Source organism: Cupressus sempervirens, chromosome 6 (assembly GCF_028749045.1).
Source record: "Cupressus sempervirens isolate cs-2001-9-10 chromosome 6, ASM2874904v1, whole genome shotgun sequence".
Lineage (NCBI taxonomy): Eukaryota > Viridiplantae > Streptophyta > Pinopsida > Cupressales > Cupressaceae > Cupressus > Cupressus sempervirens.
This window is the reverse complement of record NC_143123.1, coordinates 681,210,434-681,231,346: the sequence shown is the minus strand read 5'-3', so window position 1 is coordinate 681,231,346 and position 20,913 is coordinate 681,210,434. Positions and strand designations below refer to the sequence as shown.

General features: G+C 38.0%; 1 protein-coding gene across 2 annotated transcripts in view; it reads right to left on the bottom strand.

Annotated features, from left to right (window-relative positions):
- The window catches only part of LOC149554023 (Zinc finger, C3HC4 type (RING finger) family protein), a 216,707-nt gene that overhangs the window by 98,936 nt on the left and 96,858 nt on the right, over positions 1–20,913 (bottom strand). For both annotated transcript variants that reach the window (XM_089789351.1, XM_089789352.1), the window contains 2 exons: positions 2,621–4,122; positions 2,086–2,370 (listed from right to left, as the gene is read on the bottom strand). In XM_089789351.1, coding sequence (XP_089645477.1) covers positions 2,086–2,370; positions 2,621–4,122 — 1,787 coding nt within the window. The remainder of the gene's footprint in view (positions 1–2,085; positions 2,371–2,620; positions 4,123–20,913) is intronic.

The following is a 20,913-nucleotide window of genomic DNA, read 5'->3' as shown; positions in this document are numbered from 1 at the left end:
AAGAGTCTTAATTTTGTGTCCTGATAAGTTTTTAGTTAAGGTTTTGAATTCTTTAAATCTCTTAAAGATTTCTTCTAATTCTTTTCATTTTAAGAAGTAAATACCAGTTTTCCTAGAGAAGTCATATATAAAAAGTATATAGTACCTGAATCCTCCAAGAGAAGGAACAAACATAGGTCCACATAAATCTAAGTGGATTAATGATAACTTTCAATAACTTGACGAGAGAGCCAATGCCAATGAGAGATGAAGACCACAACTGAAAACACCAAAACAAAGTAACAGACAATTGATCATGCAGAGATCATGCGAAATAAACTGAGACATTCTAGAGGCAAATCATAGCAAATAGAAAACTTTAAACATAACAAATACCCATAATAATAAGACTCAAAATAGGTATGATCATAACCATAGCTCGAACAACTATCATTAGAGGAAGACTCCCTCATGCTGATATCAAACCATGCTCTAATACCATGTTAAGTTTTAGCCCAGAAATCAATGGTGATAAACAGCAATAAGGAGCAAAAAGAGAACCAATAAACACCAAAAATATCCTGGGAAAACTCACACAACACAAAAATATCTTTATTGATAATGAAATGTTCAAGTGTACAATATCTTTTGCTTGATGCGAATATATAACAATAGGAGAGACTCTTCACATTATAACTGAAGGTCTCTTGAGATTCCCATAACTCTTATAATTAATAATAACTCTTCGAATATTCATGCTTCAATGCATGTGAATGACATGTATCATTACATTTAATATTACAATTTAAAACATTAGTGTCCTTTTCAGCTGAACGTAACAATAACGGTAATAAGGTTCATATTTCCAGAGATAAAGATCTCTATCGCAGCTACCATCTTCAACATGTCATTGCCATGTAAGTATACTGTTACTAAAAAGTATACTTCAACAAACTGGTTTAGTGGTCACCTTGGCTTCTTCCCACCTACTTCTATTAAAATAAGTGAAGTGTCCATACCAATAAACAAAGTGTCAATAAACTAACTATTCCATACCATATTTGCTCCAGAGCTTAAATTCGAAATTCGATTCACCCAAATATGTAGTAGGTTCACATTCGTGTCAAATTCGTTGTTTTCCTGGTAAATTCCGTGCAGGTTCGTAATTTCAAACCCAGGTTGACTTTGCGGGAATTTAGATCGAATTTGGTTTGGGTAAAACGAGCCTGGGCAGAATTTCAATGACTTTACAGAAAATTTGGGAAACGGTAACTTTTTAGTTGACTTTTTAGCGGTTCAATAAAGTGCTTTTTTGTTTCGTTCAACCTAAAATGACATCCTATTCTAAGTCATTAGCATAGTGGTGTATAAACTTATTTGCTGCAGCATATGTTTACATACATATATATATATATATATATATATAAATAGAATTTTTTTTTTTTTAAATCTTGTATGGACAAACGCAAAACGAACCCAAACCCAGCCCAAAAAAAGTTTGAGCAAATTTTGAACCAAAATCTGAACTGGCAACTTAAGAAAAAATTAATCTCTACTTCACTACTACAATTTCTAAAACATATCATAGAATAACGGCATAACCATTGCACCTTCTTTAGGTGCAAGCTCTAGTTAAGATTAAATACTTGTAAAACCCACTGGTAAATTTCTGTGTTTCTGTGAACTACAGGATGCATACAAAAATTGCTATGGTATTCTAAACAATTGTGAAAACTGTGGTGTAATCTGGTTTAATGTACCCACTCAAAATACCCAAATCAGGTGACAGGAATACATGCAGGCATCATCCACTATAACGACATTTGTCATAGAGATTTTTTTAAAATACCGTACTAGGAAAAAATAAAATCATACATCAAGCACCACTAGTCTCAACAATCACATACATCCAACAACCGTACTAAAGCAACCCATGACAATCAACTAAAATGAATCCTGCCAGAAACAGAATGACACTAGAAGAAATTAAAACACATTTTAGCCATATTTAATAGGAAGGGGTAATTTATATAACCATTAACTACATTTAGTCATGTCCCTTTATAACAAAAGTAGATTAAAGGAATGATGATTAGCATTTTTTACCTTGTAAAGAATACATTCTTGCACTTGCCAATTCTGAGGGTAAAGAATCGCCACGATTCAAAGATGTACAAAGAACAAGGCCAAATGGATCAAATAAATAAAGAAATCCACCAGATACTATAAATGAAACATCACAGAGTTGGTAACAACTAAGCAATCCTGACCCATAATTGACAGCTCGCCCTCGTAGATTCCATGGAGGATGAAGTTGAAGAATGCATATTTCTTCCATGCTTAGCACAGCCCCTTCAAGTACAACTGTTAAAGAAGGACCTTGAAATTCTCCTGAAAAGCATCCCAAACAATCAGAAGCATTAGTCAGAGTCGTGTATTGAGGAGACAAAGCAACGAAATTTTTCTTGGTATTAGCAATCCTTCACAACCTTCTGTGACATTAAACAACATGCCAGGAAATAAATTCAAAAGAGTATTTGAACTTCTTAGAACAGAAGTTCAGACAAGACTCTGCAAATACGACTCAGTTTAAAGCTTTTATTGAACTTAAAAGTGAAAACTGACATAAATCAATTCAAACCTAGATTAGGTTGAAGCAAAGACTGCCTTGGATGGTCCCGCTTATCATATACAAAATGCACTTTCCTTGCTTTACATCTGTCTGCTATCTCTAAAAGGTCAAACAAGAGAAGATCATAACTTCCATATCTCTTGAGAACCTCGCTTATTCTAATATGATCCATGCATGGTAGGTCTTTTGTCATTTCCTGATCCATAAAAGATATATTTCGCAGTGACTTTGCCCCAAGTCTTTCAGCCAAATCATTAGTTATGCTGGAATGCACATAATTTTGAACTTCAATATTAGTTCTAGCTAGCCAAGGAGCATCATTATAAACAAGATCCCTTACAGATCTTAGAATCCCAGAGGCATCCGGAACCAAAATTGAACCTTGAAAACTATCAAAAGCCAATTTTTCTCCCAAAGTATCTGCAACTGCCTCAAGAACCCGAAGAACAAAACTCAATTGTTCTGATGAAAGTGCTTTTCCTTTCATGTCTTCATTTAAATGTTGTAAGACTTGTATATAATCCGTAACGTCAAATGTCAACCGTACACCCAAAGCAGTAAGAAGATTTTTGAAAACTGACAACTCGGATGGCACAACATACAAATATGGCTCGAATTTTGCTGGTGAGTCAAAGGCTAGCTCCTTAGAAGACACAAAATTATCTCCAATCCACACCCATTGCACTCCCTCGAGGAGGGATAGTAATAATACAAAATCTTCTGTTGCCACATATTCCTGCATAAGTGAATAGATTGACAGGACCTCCCTTTGAAGTACTGCATCAAGGAATTCCCTTCTGTTGCTATCAGAATCAGATTTTGCAGAACTGTAGGTCTTGGATAGCTCAATCAACTGAGCTGCCAGTACGCCTACATTTGGCCGTTCTAACCAGCCAAGCCTGCGTTGTATATTTGATGAGTGGCATTCACCATCCAGTATGCGCATGGTTGATGATACCAACCACATTTGAGGCTCTTGTCTAACCACTTTTGGAGGTGCCAGTGAACCTCTGATTGATTTGGGCCAAGGGATTCCCTGGACTGGAGGATCAATATAAACAGGGCACCAACAGGTATTGGCTAGTTCCATCCAGAACTCTTCTTCTAATTCATCAGCAACCAAACCATCTGCTTGATTGCCAATATCATTATGTGTTTCACAGCTCTCTTCTTTAGGGGGCTTTATGAAAATTTCATCCTTTTTATCATCATAGATGTGATCTTCATGCCCTGGGATCCATGGCGGTTCTCTTGAAACTATTCTGACATCCATTTTATTGATAAATGCCAGTAATCTCTTAGCCATTTTGAATGCTTCGGATTCTTTTCCAGCTTCATACAGCATTGCAATGGATCTTGCACTATCCAGTAAACCCTTCTGACCTAGAGAATTTTTCAATCCCATTTCAACCAAAAAATCAAGGATTTCAGGAGCTTTAAACTCTCTTGATGGAAAGAATGCATCTTCATGCAATAACAGCAGTAGCTCTGGAACACGTGGATCATACAACCTGCTTGTACATGAAAGAAATTTTAGAAAAAAGTCTTCTGATTGTATGACAGTTTGAAAAAAACACATAACAAGATTTTACAAAAGCAAAAACCTTATCAGTAGCATACCTCAATTTCTTCCTTATTTCTTCTGTTTTAAAACGTAATAATGTGCAATACTAGATTCCAGCATAAATCTATTGGCTATTAAAAAGAATGAATGAAATGCACCTGAAGATTCACAAGGGGTAAAGGAGAGCACTCAAAATATATTTGCTTCCTAGTAATTTATAATGTTAATTCATTTGTTATATTACAAACAAAACATTATAATCAGCCTTATTTTTCCTCTCTCATGTGGAAGGAGGTCTTAACAAGTAGCTTTACCACATTCATATCAAGGGAATTGAAAGAAGACTCAGTTACACGATTCTTCCCTGGCAGCCCAGGGTTCTGGTCTGGTCTGGCCAAAACTGTGGTCCAGATGCAGTCCTTCCAAAATTCGCCCAGAGTAAATTTTGCAGGGAAAAATGAAATGTAGAAATCCATAAATCAGGGAAAGATAAAACAAATTTTGAAAACAGTTTTTGCTAAAAGGAAAAATATAAACAATATTATATTCAACACAATACATGAATTTATAAAAAATTTGGTCTAGGTTCACTCAGATTGGTTCAAGATAAACCCACAAATGTAAAATACCTCCTACCTGACACCCTTCTAAAATTTACCCAACTTTTGAATCAAATATGACAGGCCTGAATTTGCGCATATCAAAACAAGCTGCTAGAGCATGGTTCGCAACTTTTCAGTGACTTGCACCAAATTGGCTTTGTAAGAAGTGAGTGTAATGTCCCCATTTTTTGTCAGCATCAGAGTTTCAGTGATTAGCCTATTACTGTGATCCTTGTCGGCTAATTATTGTAAATAGAGGGCCTTTTGAGACAGTGGCTTGGCTTGGGAGGGTCTTGTCTTCTCCACAATTCAATAAGCTACAGGTTGGTCTTTGTTTGGCTCAGATTGGACTTCGTTTGGGCTTAGTTTTGTGAACTTACTATTTGTGGTAAGTTGGTGTTGATTGAGATGGACCCTTTCTATTTTTGGAAAGTGAATTTGGTCACATCGAGAAATAATAGGTATAACTCCTATTTCAAACAACATATTTAAATGATGAGTATTTTGGAAGTTATTACATTATTAGTGGCCAAATTATTATTAATTTATTAAATGGCTTATTATAAAGTTATAGTTTAACTTTATAATTTCACTTAAGTTGAGAGTTGAGTTATCATTGGAAAGAGCCGTTTATAATTAGTTAAGTCAAGTCAAGTGAAAGAATCTAATCGAAGCTTCTAATTAATGTTCAGTGGTGAAGCTTCTTGAGTGAAGTTACATTTTGACAACAACAAGCATCTTGTAATAACCCCAACTGGTCATAACTTCATCAAACACCAAATTCTTTTATAACTCAGCTGTTTGACATTTCGTTAAACACTTTGTAAGCAACCTTTGATACCACTGTAATGAGCCCTATTGGCTCTCAAACAATGTGCCAAAGAAATGATTTCTTTTTTTTGTTTTTGAGGTTTTGCAATTAATGATACAACAATATAGTAGAAAAATAGAAGATATTAAAATAATTATTTCAGCTCAAATATCTGGATATTACATAGGGAATATACAGCTGAAAATTCCAGATTTTAATATCAACTTAGATGCTGAGTATTTTCACAAAATACCAACAACCCATTTGATAAAATATCCCCCATTGTTTAAATCATGGTCAAAGCTTCCAACTTGCACAAGTCACAATTGTACTCAATCAAAGTTCAGCTTCAACTGTTTCTTTGTATTCACTTTTCTTTCAAAATAGTATGACAATCAAATATGCTTGCACAATTTCTCCAAAGCTCTCTTGCATACAATAAAAGATGATTTTTATAGTGAGGGGGCACTCCTTTATATAGGCAAAGGAGTTGAGAGAAAGGAGGGAAAAGTGGGAGCAACTCAACCAACTTTGACCCAATCTAACTAACAAGAGAAATTATAGGATTACATGTCATAAGGACATGCATACCGTATGATGTAATTACACAATTTCATGCAAGACATCCTCTCCAATCTACAAACATGAAAAAGAGAAGAAAGAAGACAAAAAAAGAAGTGAAACAATTCTAAGGATTGTTCTTAAGTGCCTTAAACTTGATGATGACATCACACATTGTACGAAGATTTGACATTTCCATTGTCTTTGATATAGCTTTTAATCTAATTGTGTCTGCATATGCTGATTTTGCAACTTTACAATTTGTCGCGAGGGAGTCTTGTAGGTGCTTTGCTAAGTATTTGTACAAAGAAAACCTATTCATTGTATGAGACCCAAAATCTTCAGAATCTAGATCAGCATTAACTCTAATTGTATATTTTGAAGTCATTTCCTCTATTGCGACCAAGTTGGCTGCTCAATAAGAACTTGACATCCCATTTGTTCCAAGTTGCACAATACCTCAGTTTCAATTCACTGACAATCTTCTAACACTGCCTGCAACTTTGTTACAAGTTTTTGAAGCATCTCTTCCTTGTAACCCATGAGTCTATGACAACTGTACAACATTTCACAAGATATGACAACATCACATGCAACCAAGCCGTCCAAATCAGAATTGTCGATTTCATCCCAAGCACATAGAATATCCTTGATGATATTAGCTTCCTGATTCAGAGATGCAATCAAGTCATACAACATCTCTTCAATACCTCTGATACGTTCAAGGATTTTGACCACATCTGTGATGGCCTAAACTCCTTTAGAGACAACTTCTCCAAACCAGGTTTTTTCCACTTCCATTATCAGCTTTTCTCGAGGTGTCTGAGATGTAGTGATTGCATGTTGTGAAGATTGTTGTCGAATAACCTCATTTGGGCAAGCAACATCCTACTTAAGTTGATTCTTCTTCGCCCATAACTCATGATTGCTCTTTGATGGATTGGCAAGTGCATCATGAGCATCTTGTAGACAACCCAACCGCGATTGCTTACCAAGTTTGATTTTGGTGAACTTGTAATCTGAGCAGTTAAGTTCTTCAACCGGTTTGTCCAACAATGGCTCAACAACTTCTACAAACTTACTCTTATTGGAATCAACTACGATCCTTGAAACAATCTTATCTTTCAAATATTTGGACTTGATTTTCTTGATAGGAAGATTATTTGGAGGTAACACAACCTTCCTTCTTTTCATGGTGGTCTTGCCCAATCATGCAGGCAAGCCAAAATCTTTAACTGTTGAATCAGGGACAGTAGCAACCATTGAAATTGATCCTGATTGTATTTTCGCGATTACTAAGCATGCTTCAATTTGTACAGCTACACCGAGTGGTACCTTATACGAAGATTCTGTCATGAATGCTTCAAGACTAGTTATTGAAATATCAAGTTGGGAAACTGGACCTTCAGTGAAGGTAGGGAAATCTTCAAACATATTCGCCAAATTCTCACACTACTCAGCTGTGAATATAAGAGCCACTGAAGAGATAGGCATTTACTTTTGAGGCAAGGATGCTAGATATGAAAACAATGGAGAATGAATCTGCATCATCATCTATGACACCTAGAAAAGGTGTTTCCTAAATGGATGGACCTTGCTGATTTACTGGTCGTGGAGGAGATATGATCATAACCTCTCCTTCTTCCTCTTCATCCCCCTCATCAGGTTCTTCTCGAGATCCCTCCTCAAAAGGTTCTTGAGCTTACATAGGTGCTTGTGAAGGCTCTAGAGAAGATTTGGACCCCTTTCCACCTTTCAATTTAAACTTGAGAGATTTAGCTGAAATGGAGGAAGATGCACCATCTCTACTTAAAATTTCCAGCTGAGATTTCCTTCCAAGTGGTCCAAAACTACCACAATCTACCCCGAGCTAACCTCTCCTTCTTCATCCTCCTCATCAGGTTCTTCTCAAGATTCCTCCTCAAAAGTTTCTTGAGCTTGCATAGGTGCTTGTGAAGGCTCTGGAGAAGATTTGGAACCCTTTCCACCTTTCAATTTAAACGAGGGATTTAGCTGAAATGGAGAAAGATGCACCATCTCTGCTTGAAATTACCAGCTGAGATTTCCTCCAAGGTGGTCCAAAACTACCACAATCTACCCCGAGCTTAGGATTCACCTTCTTTAGACCTTTGCTCTTTAGCCATTTATTGGTATTTGCCAAGATAGACTGATATCTATCAAAAATAGCTACGCCTTCTTTCTCCTACCACTGTATGGGAGAATGACAATACTTGTCAAGACCAGCGCAATGGTATTTTGGATCAAGATTGTTAGCACCATCTTCAATATGGAGATTGGATGGGAGTTTGAGCATGTTAAGATCTATGATCTGCTGCAAAATGAGTCTACAATAATCCATCCTCGTCATATCCAACTCCGTGTGCAAGTCAATCCATTTGTCCTCTATGCCATGTACATGGGTGAATGCTCTTTTGATCATTGAGGACATTCCTTGACAATCAAAATCATACCTTGCCTTGAAATTCTTCAATGTGATAAGCTGGAGGTTTGCCTCCATATTCTGCGCCTTATAGACTCGATGAATTATATAGTGACCAATTACCAAGGGCTTGGCTATAGTGATACCAAATCTTGGCCTATGTTGAGTATTCTGATATGGCTGTACTTCCATAAGCTATGGGGCTAATTCCATCAGTATGATCTTATCTTTAGCATATCTTGGTAGAGTAAATGGTTCTCCTTTGAAATAGCCAACTCTCAAATAAGTGAAAGTTGGAAACTGCAAAAAGATAGCACCAAATTGATTAACCCTATTCCAAGCTTCATCAAACACTCACTAGATTGGCAATTTTTTATCAAACAAATGCCGGAAATATCCAAAAAAAACATCTTGGACTCTCCTATAGTCATATTTGTTGTTCACCAAGGTGACTTGATCATAGTAGTCTCAAATAGGAACTTGTAACCAATTCCTTTTGGTGAAAAGACCCGAGAAAGATCCCATGGATGAAACTATGTAGACCAAGTAGGAGTTCATGTAAAATGGCACTAAGGTTCCCACATTAAGCAATTACTTACATATAGCGGTACAAATAAGCTCACCCCAAAAGATAGGTTCTTCATTGTCAAAGATCTAAAAGATGAATTTGTAAATCCATGGCTCAAAATCATTGGAGTCCTTGAAACCACATATTATGCTAAGGAGAGTAATCAAGTCTTTCCATCCTAGCTTAAAACTAGATCTGTGAAGGGTTTTAGGTCATCTTAAGAAATTGTTTCTTTTAGAATCCAACCAGTAGGAATTTATATATTTTTGATAAGTTTCTTTAATATCATTCCATATCTCCTATGACATTTCTTCTATTAGATTCACACATTCTGCACTCTAAGGTACCTTGAAGATTTGTTCAATAACCTTAGGATAAAGGCTAATGATAACCTTCCCATCTGCATCTTTGATGGTCTTCGACTTAGGGCTGAAATGCTTTGCACATCCTTAATCAAATCAACCATAGGGAAAATAGACACCAAGTGAATATTGCTCTTCTTAAGACGTCTCATCTCTCGATTCGTAGGGGCTCCAATCCTTTGCAAGAAATCAGCCATGTCAACGTGTCCAATCTCTATGTCAGAAACATTATCTAAAGGTGATAAAACTTGAGATGCAATGGCATGAGCTTAATCTTTGTCGTATTGGTACTTCACCTTTCCTTTGGATTTCGATTATGAGGGCATATCTTGTGTTGCAACATGAAAATTCCAAAATGTGAACACGTCAGCAGAGGATATTGATTCCATAAAGACGTTGATTCTCGATCAGCAACAAAGGATCTATGGAGGGCAACGTGCTTGGAGTATGGATCAAATACTCAAAGATCTTTTGTAATGACCATGAATGAAATGATATGCATATGCAAAGGCTGAAATGCGATTCTAGGAGATGAATGCATGTGGGAAAAGGATGAGTCCTTATGTAAATGCTTTGAGAAATGAAGGCTAGGCACATGGGAATGTGTGCAAATGATGACTTTTGACTTTTAAAAAGTGACCTTTAGAGCCAAAATTGAGTTCTCTAGATGTAATCACATGTAAAGTGATTTACATGTAATCTGGACTTGATGTAATCATGCAATGAGATTTGAAAAATGAGATTACGTGTAAACACATATGAAGGATGAGATTACATGTAAATACAGATGGAAAGTGAGGTTACATGTGTTTACCGCATAGATTAATTGATTGATGCACACAGACAATAGATGAGAACAGTAGAACTGCTTCCTTTATTCGCATATGCCAAACATTACATTATGCTTCATGATATCTGATGATTAGATGCTTTACAATGACCCACGAGGGTGTATAAATACTTTCCCAAGAACCTTCCTGAAGGAGTCTATCGGCCACATACAACATGTCGCTACATAACAAGAACCTTCCCGAAGGGACCCGTCAGCCGATACACAATTTCTAACGACGACATCATCCCCCCCAAAAAGAAAAGTCGTCTCCCGACGCCTAGACAACAAAAAACCCAACAACTAACTACATTATTCATAAAGCAAAAAGAACATGGACTTATACATCATGAACTCGAAGGTTGTGTCTCCGACTGCGAAGACCGGCTGCATTGAAGCTGACTACCCTTGATAGCCACTCGTGCTGCTTTCTCTGCTTCCAACTCTGCGTCCACTGAGCCAAGTGTCGCTGAACTGCCTTCAACTGGATGATCAACTCCTCTCGAGCTCTCCCTGCATCCACCAAGACAGCTTCATGGCCAACACCTACTCCAAGTGTAACACCCCTCTCGAAATGCTTGTTCCGTAGATCTTTTCACCTCTGGCACACTATGTTTGCAGCAGCTCCAGGTCTCATCAACTGGTCACACTTCCCACGATTGATATCCGCAATGATTGAGGGTGGGTTGAGGGGCAGCGCCCCTTGCTGCCACGACCAAATTAACACTCCGAAACTCACACAAAAATGCATGGAACACACTATTTCTATCATTTTTTTCTGATTCCACACTCTTCTGGCAACTGATGGTGCATCCCCTTCCCTTTGGCATCACCCGTCACTCATTCAAAGCATTCTTCATTTGTCGACGGTTTTTTTTTTTTTTTTTTTTTGGAAAACTTCTTGCCACCCTCTGTTACGTTACAACCTTAACCTTGTATGCCAATTCCTTATGCAATAACCTGTAATGTCATTCAAAATCTGAATGCAATAACATGCAGAAGCCGTACACCCAAACCTGTAGAATCCATACACCACATTATGCAAAAACCTTGCACCATATTATGCAAAAACAGTACCCCACATTATGCAAAATCCGTACGGCATCAATGCTTCAAGCATATCATGAAATCTGTACACCAAGCTTTGTATGCCTGTGGAATCCGTCACCAAATCCGTACGCCAAGTGCTCTGTGAGTGGCAAATTACAATTTCATGCTGGGAACCCGTACAGCAATGGATGGTGATTCATTGTTCAAGACACTCTTCGCAACCTAATAACCAATGCAAACCATACAGCCTCAATATCCCCTTGATGCATCTAATGAAGACCTTAAAATCTGTACACCATGCATTGTCTAGAAAAGTCGTACGGCAATTCGCAAATTACAGACAGTCTTCTCAAATCCGTATGCCAATGTTAAAATCCGTAAACCAAGATGAATCTTATAAATCCGTACGGTGAACTGGACCCTCCATACACTTATGGAATCCGTACAGCATCACAATCTAAAGACTTCAAAATCCGTACCTCAAATGAATAAGGAAAATCCGTACAGTAATCTCCAAAATTGATGACTTACAAAATCCATACGGTGCAAGTTTTCAAAATCAATGACATAAAAATCCGTACGTTGTCTTCAATCCGCATGTTATATTTGCCTTGCCAAATTGCAAGTAAACTCGAAATCCGTACGATTGAAAGGTGAGTAGCTTTTAAAAATCCCTACGCTAACTTTGAATTAAATTCCAAAAGTCGTACAGTGGTAAATCCATCAATCTTCAAATTTTGCATAGCAATTTCCGTATGGTGGACAAGCTTGAAGAATCCATACGTTGGCTGGGCATTGAAAAGCCGTATGGTGACCTTCTGTGCTTCTTCTTTCTTTTCTTTTTTTCCCACTTTTCTTTTTCTGTCCTTACTTAGCTTACATATATACGATATTTACATATATACAATATTTAACAATCGTTCTTTTCTCAGTTGTTCGTCCACGCAGGTGCGTTACTTATTTCATGGTAAACATTCATCTTCGACCTATTCACTGCGTTGGCCACTTCCTTTCCGTCCAACATCCATAACTTCATTGCTCCATTGTCACCCACTTCCCTAATCTGATACGGCACGCTGATCCATTTCACTTGAAACTTGCCTGGTTTGATCTCATTCCGTCCGTCATAGTTCAACTTTTCCTGCCATCTCTTCCGCTCGTTTTGTGTAACTTCCGTGACCCATTGTGCCTGCAGTCGTCGCTCATCTAGTTTATTTAAGGTACACGATCTCTTCCTCCGATTTTCCATATCGCCCAATTTGTTCCCAAAGCTCGGTATCATGAACTCCGTCAACTGCCCCTTCTTGCCATCAATAACACCTCCACTCCGTACTATTGCAACTTTTATTAAACACTTCCTCTTTGTTTCCTGTGTAGATCGTATGATGTGTTTTCCTTGTTGCCGGCACCTTTCTGCTATATCTGTGGTTCAACATAACATTTCCTTTCTACGCGATCGTACAATGGAATCTTTCCTCCTTTTGGGTTCGTACTGTATGTTCTTTCCTTCAACTTCAGTCATACCCGCCTTTCCTTCTTCGGCTTCTCTGTGTTGCTTCAAACATTTATTTCCTTCTTCGGCTTCTTTGTGTTCCTTCGAACATTCATTTCCTTCTTCTTTCTTACCTTCGTCGACCCTTAACATATTACAGCTTGGAAAGAGTTTGTAGTCCTCTATCTGCTAGTGGTAAAGACTGTTCACCGAATCCAGATCATCGTCTATCAATCCTCCTTCCAACCGCAGGATTCCCTCCTGATCTGGTTCCATATTCTGGTTCCTTTCATCCTCTTCTTCTTCGAAATCTGACGATGGAGCTTCTTCCTCGACCATTTGAGTGTGTAGATCGATGACGTACTTTCGCCCTTTGCTTTCAAGTGATAAAGTATTTTTCTTCCAATCGTGCTTCGCCTTGTCTTGTATCAGCGACCCCCGGCCCAGAATGGCATCATATCCTCTCCGCTTCAGTGGGATCACGACGAAATCCAACAAGAATGGTTTTGTTCCAATTGTCACTGGTTGTGCTGTCAGGACTCCCAATGGCTTGATTCCATGTTGATCGGCCGTTAGCAACTGTTAAAGTTTCTACTAATTCCTTGTTTCTAAATCAGAGTTGTAGTCCAGTCTTTCAATGCTGAGAATTGTCTTCAAAGAATTTTGAGTATAGAAGAACTTTGCTGTTATGTATATTTGGATTCAATACTGAAAAATACAACCTTTGAATGTGGAGGAGAATCTCAGAATAAAATCACAGGAAGTAGAATACTTAGAAGAGCAGACTATTGTTTTTGTGTGTCTTCTAAACTGCATTCACAACCCTCTAAATATCTAGACCAAAGGACGTCACCCTCAAAGGGCATGTCCCTTTCCTTGGTCGGCTGCATAACTCCTCCTAAAACTGGCGATTTGCAAGATAAACAAACATTAACTAATGATTAATACATTGTGTTAGTTTCTTTGTTTAATATTAAGAAATCTGGAAGGTCACCGCCCAGAGGAGAAACTTATAAGTATAAATACAAAGCCTTTCTTAGATACTTAGAACATAGAAGAGATAGTGCAATTTGCACTTTCAGACCTAGTGATTATCAGGTTATAAACTTAACACTCCCTCTTAACTTGATAATCATACAGAGAGATATCATATCTAGCAACATCAATACAGATCGATAAACAAGAATTAATACTCTATATCTGTTTGAATCTTCTTAGTATGTGATATCATAGAACACATAACACAATGTCATATTACTCAATTTGTGATATGACAAATCACTGCTACTAGTGATAAGATACAGGTTGTGACTCATAGAAACTAGTATTTCTATATCACAACGAGATCCTGAATTTAAGATCTACCAGAATATAGAATAAACCCGAAGAATACTAAAATTCTTCCTTTATCCAATTTGTGACCCATGAGCAATGTCAACGTCACAATATGATCTAAAACTCATCTAGATCTAGCCCTCCCTTATACCTAACTCAAGGGGCATGTTCATTGAATGAACAAGTCCATTGAATGGACATGTCCCTCTCTAGGTTGGCCTAATTAACAACATAATTGTTTCCTAAGATTGGTGTCCATTCCAAGAGTTACTAATGGTTAGTAACTAACTAACCACACTAGTAAATAAGAAGGCTTATAAAAGCCACAAGGAAGATGCCAATCTGTCTAGAGGGGACAATATGTTTTATTGACCAATACTTTAAGGGAACTCATGCATCCAGATCAGACTGATCTGAAAATCAGAACACTTGTCTTGTCAAAGTTACAAGGAATTAACACTCCCTCTTAACCTGAAGTGATAGAGACATATCTAGCAACATCAATAGAGATGACTAAGCATAGATATGCTCTATACCTTTCTGAATTTCAAGCATGATGTATCATTATACAAATGATATCTGAAAACACATCATATTACAAATCTTGTAATATAAGCTATCACCTAAGCTTGTGATCAAATCACTAAGCATCGTTCGTAATACAAACTATCAAATCACCTAGGCTTGTAACATAGGATGTTTGACAAGGCTAGTGATATGAAGTATTACCTGAACTTGTGATAACAGTATTGCATGCAATACTCAGGATAAAGACTAGAGAATAATTAAATTCTCCCTTTACCCAAGTTGTGACGTCAGGAGTTTTAGAAATGTCACTGTTACAACATGATCTTGATTTCGTCCAAGATCTAGACTCTACTAGCAATCCATTACTAGAATGCCTTACTCAAGATAAAATCCAGAGAATAATTAAATTCTTCCTTTATCCAAGTTGTGATTCATAGACATCGAAATGTCTCTTTCACAACACAATCTTGAATCTATTCAAGATTTGTTAGTAGTCCTCTACTGATTTAAAAAACACCATAAGATCATTTGCTATCACATCAAATCCGTGCTAGAAGATTCTTTTCTATTACTGCAAACTGATGTTGTAAGACTGTTTGCTGAGAAATTCTTCCACACCATGATGTTTATAAAGGTCGGCCCATCAGATGATTGCTCACTTTAGATTTTTAAGACTCATATTGGATATCAAATCTTCCAAGCTCCTTATTTAAGGTTGCCTTGATGAGATGTCGGACTCCCTCTAAATCCAAACTTCTTTCCTACAAGAACATTGTTCAAAAAACAAAATCAAGGCATATACTCTTCTTAAAAAATACAAATGAAAGATATTATAGACATAAGGTAAAAGACAAGCTCAAGTACAATAGATACTTATCTTTCCATCATAACCTTGATGAAAGCTTTTGTACTTTATGAGTATACACCATCTTGAAATGGTACACTCAGTCTGAGATTGTATAACCTAGATCCTAGGGAGTCAACTTGATCTTCTAAGTACTGTCTCTAACATATAACCTTCTTATTAGATGATACTTATGATTTTTGATACAAATTCTTTATTACTCGGGAATAAATAAAGCATGGTCTACTCCCTCTGGGTCAAATTTCGCCATTGCATATCATTTAGCTTCTCCTTTTGTTAGAAAGGCATACTATGCTAATATCCATGATCTTAGTGTCACAGCATGATGTGACTTTATTCCCTCCTTTCTAAGAGAACCAATGCTAATAATCTGAATAGTCATAAGGTTATATAGAATGCATCTTTTCTAAGTCCACAATCATTAACACTCCCTCTTGGACTTGAGGGAAGATCATAAATGCCTTGAGTAATGTGTTTTGGAGATGGAACAACAAGCTGACAAAAATCCCACAAAATATTGTCGTGTCCAAGCAGCCAAAAACTTTTCAAGTTTTAGCAACCAAACACTATTGACTCAAAATTAGATTGCACAACACATATCATAATGACCTTATCTGGAAATCACTATCTGTTTCCATGTTGTAAACATAGTGGAACTATAGTCTTTCACTAATTTGTGACAATAAATCTCTCATCATACATAACAAGATGGTGTCATTTCTACAGATGGTGTGTATTCTTAATGCTATGCACCATATCTTTTTGAAAAAAAGCAGCCTCATTGATGAATCTTGAGCCCATGTCTTGCTCTCATCTTATATGCAGGTCTGGATAATTATAGAAAGCTTATAATGCTCAGAAATCTGTACAATCGCTGACAAGCTTCCCGCAACCAATCACAATTCAATCTGAGGAAATCATCGATTCTGAAAGGTAGTCCGCAGCTTGTGCCAATCACTAGTTATCCTTTGAATATTAATCTTTATCATTGCTGCCACCTTTCTCTTATCTATATCAACTAGCAGAGATGAATCACAGCAACCATGTTAAAGATCTCATTCTATGTCACGTCTGCAACTTGTAATAGCACTTAATTTTATTTCTGTGTGTTTCAATAATATCTACTCACATTAACCCAGCTGCTAGCACAATGATACCGACAGTTCCTTAACTCTTTGCTTTAGCACTAATCCTCATGACAGACAAATCTAACACGAATGAAGCCGCCATGTGCATTCACCATATTAATGTGCTTCCTCCAAATAGAAATCGCTTGATAGAATAGGAATGTCAGATGTCGTATTGGAAACTACAACCACTATTTTGATTATTATTCACACTTGGGATAGATTCAAGGCTGCTGCAATTGAAGTATGACTCCTTTCACACATTGAAGGAGGTGCTGAATAAAGAGAATTCATATACCCTCATATGTCTTTTCCTCTTGACACTCTCTTTTCTTTCTACTAATTCTTCCTTAAACGAAGGTAATGATGAATATAATGACGACATCAGATATAGAGTGTACGGCTACTATATATTTTTAGATCATAGGCCATATTCTAGTCCACCATGTCTCTTTGTGGGAGTGGTCTTGTATTTTTCTGCAATAGCAGCTGTACTTGTGGGGACCGTCTACACAAATGCATGCCTCCAAGCGGCGTGCAATAGACTGAAGATAAAAAATTCCCCCAGAGGCTTTACAAGATGTCACCCAATGCTCTTATTGCATTTGACATCGAATCCTGTGTGAAGGAGCTCCCTCAGATTTTTTTAATTTTATTTTTATTTTTTTCATCACTTATGTTGTAACTTATGTTGCTCGGAATTATAACACTTTATCGATCTACACAACTTTCATCGCTTCATGATGGGAACAATTCAGAAGGAAGTAACGCAAAGTTTATCTACTTCTGCATTCCAAACACTTGATGCATTGGAGAATGTTACTGCAGGAAGGTTCCTTCTTACGAATTAGAACGCTTCCTGGTTTATATTTATCAGAAAAGGAAAATCCCAAATCTAGCCAGTCATAATTGTAATTGTCCTCAACATAAACATTTTCTAGGGTATATATGGGATATGTGGCTAGGGCAGAGCAATTATTAGGAAAGCTGTGATTGGCAACCCGAACGGTTGTGTTTGTATAGCTTGATTATTTCATCTCTCCACTACCCTAAACCACTCTTGCAAAATGATAATGCAAACAAAACAAAGAACTTGCCAACATAATATAGAGGGATCAAAAAGTGCGCATCCCAATGCACTCGCCACTGGCTAGTCCGAAGAAATTAGGCTCTTTAGTGTAGTTAATGTTTCCTGTAATAGCATAATAAAGTGTTGAATTTATCATGCTTCTCTATAATCCCAGATATCTTCCTTTAAGTGGTAAGGTTTTTCTCAAAGGTACTCGGCTCTGATACCATGTTAAAGTTTCTGCTAATTCCTTGCTTCTAAATCAGAGTTGTAGTCCAGTCTTTCAATGCTGAGAATTGTCTTCAAAGAATTCTGAGTATAGAAGAACTTGTTGTTATGTATATGCGGATTCAATACTGAAAAATACAACCTTTGAATGTGGAGGAGAATCTCAGAATAAAATCGTAAGAAGTAGAATACTTAGAAGAGTAGACTATTGTTTTTGTGTGTCTTCTAAACTGCATTCACAACCCTCAAAATATATAGACCAAAGGACGTCACCCTCAAAGGGCATGTCCCTTTCCTTGGTCGGCTTCATAACTCCTCCTAAAACTGGCGATTTGCAAGATAAACAAACATTAACTAATGATTAACACATTGTGTTAGTTTTTTTGTTTAATATTAAGAAATCTGGAAGGTTGCCGCCTAGAGGAGAAACTTATAAGTATAAATACAAAGCCTTTCTTAGATACTTAGAACATAGAAGAGATAGTGCGATTTGCACTTTCAAACCTGGTGATTATCAGGTTATAAACTTAACGGTAGCTGGAATATAGGCGGCCATTATGTCGATTGTCCCAACCTTTTCCAAGTGTCTTCAAGCAACACATTGACACCAGACCCTCCGTCCACAATCGTTTCCGTCAATACAGTCCTGAGAATTCCCATTTCGACGACTGTTGGATGGCGTCTGGATGAGAGGGCTAACAGCATCGGATCTTCTACACTTGTGCCACTTTCCTTCTCCTTTTTGTCCCCTGTACTTGCTCCACTTTCCTGCTCCCTTCCATGTTCTCCTAGTAGTTTAGCAGTGGGAACGATGTTTGTGAGTGTCGATCGGAGCTAAGGCATAGTGAGCAACAAATCATTTATCCTAACGAGTATCTCGGCTTGCAATATTTGTCGTACGTTGTTCTATTCTGCACAATTCTGTATGGAGGTACCAGGCGTGTCCTTCAAGTGTGTCATTTCTATCTACATTGCTCTCTGGATCTCTGCCCGTGCTTCCTCCAGTCTCTTCTTTTCCTCCGTCAGATTGGGGTATAGCTTCGCCTGCTTCCAAGTGATTGCCAAAACTTCTTCCTCGTCCATCCTGACGGTAATCAAGTTTACTCCAGACTTCGGGCACTTAGCATCGTCATGATCGCCATGTCCACACCATCGGCATAGCAACTTCGGTGTGTTCGCCGTTGTGCACTCTCTAGCAAAGTGACCCCACAGATTGCATGCGCAGCATTGAACTATCAGCCGACCATTCGCATCAAACTAAATTCAACTCCTTCTGCCATTATTGTTGTTGCCGCTATTGTTGTTGTTTTGACCACGTCAATTGTTTCTGTATCCACCCGATGTGACACCTTCCGTATTGGTGTTCCCGCTCCCTACTAATGCGGACGCTTCCTGCGTGAGGAACACTTGCTATGGTGCTCTTGATTTCAGTTTGAAAGGGCATTCCTTTACCAAGTGTCCCAAAATCTAGCAAATCTCACAAAATTGATCTTTCGGGCAAGATCCCTTCGTATGGCTTTCTTTCTTGCACTCCGTGCACCATAGCTCATTGCCCTTAGTCTCCTTATTCATGTTCATGAACTCCTTCATCATCCGAATCATGTCCTTCTAGAGGGCACGAACCTTCTTGCTACTGCCCTCATCATCGCTGCTATCTTCTCCTATAGATGCATCGTCATCTGAATCGGGCGAGCTGCTCTTCTTCTTCTTCTTTGTCTTTTGGTCACTTTCGAGGTTCATTGCCCAATTGTACGCTTCAATGTATGTCGATGGTGGCACAATCTTCATGATCTTTCGCAGCTTCGGGCGAAGGCTTTCAATGAACCATCTCTTTTGTAGCCCAGTGGCCGGCTTATTCTCCATTTTATTGATCAGGTCCTTCAACTTCCTGGCGAAGCCTCAAATTGTTTCATTCTTACCCTGCTTAGTATTGAATATCTCCGCTACAATCTCATTATCGTCGCCCAATATTTGAAATTCTGCAATAAATCCCTTCTTAATATTATCCCAATTGTTCAACTTTTGTGGATTTGTATCAGTAAACCAATCAATGGCAACACCCCGTAGGGTGGCCGAAAATTGTCGGACCCATTCATTTGTATCTGTTATGCCATTTGCCCTCCATATCGTTTCACATGTTTTATAATGTCGAATCGGATCAGCGGTTCCTTTACAATCAAATTTAGGCAACTTTTCTTTTGGTCCTGCCATTATTACTAGATGTTGTGGGTTTTGTTGTGTACCTGCGTTGTTTCGCACTCCCGTGTTGTTTTGTACGCCCGCGCTGTTTTGCACTCCCGCAGTATTTTGTATACCTGTACTATTCACACCCGCGTTGTTCTGCACACCCGCGCTATTTCTAATACCCACGCTGTTTCCAACATCCGTGTTATTTCTAATACCCACGCTGTTTCTGGCACCCGCATTGTTTTCAACACCCTCGTTTCCGACACCTGCGTTGTTTTCAACAACCGCATTGTTTTTGACACCCACGCTATTTTGTGAAGGGTTTTCATCAACTAAAGCTCTATGTTCCGGAAGTATATCTCGGACGAAGAGTTCACTCCACGCTCGTCCTCCTTTGGCACTTCGAACCGTGCGAGTCGATCCCCTTCCGTCTGGATTTGCTTCCCTCAGCGTATACAAGTTCAGAAACTCCTCCCTTGCTTCTTCCACCAAATCGAGCCACTGTCGAGTCTCTTCCAACAATTTTTCAGTGCTTCTGTGTCCGTCGGGAACTTGCTGAAATCTCCGTTTGCATTCAGCCTGTTGTGCCAAAATTAAATTTTCCTGTGCTGCGCGTAATTCGTCATTTTCCTTCAACTTATTCTTATTCTTGTTCAACTAATTCGACATTTAGTCTTCATCCGT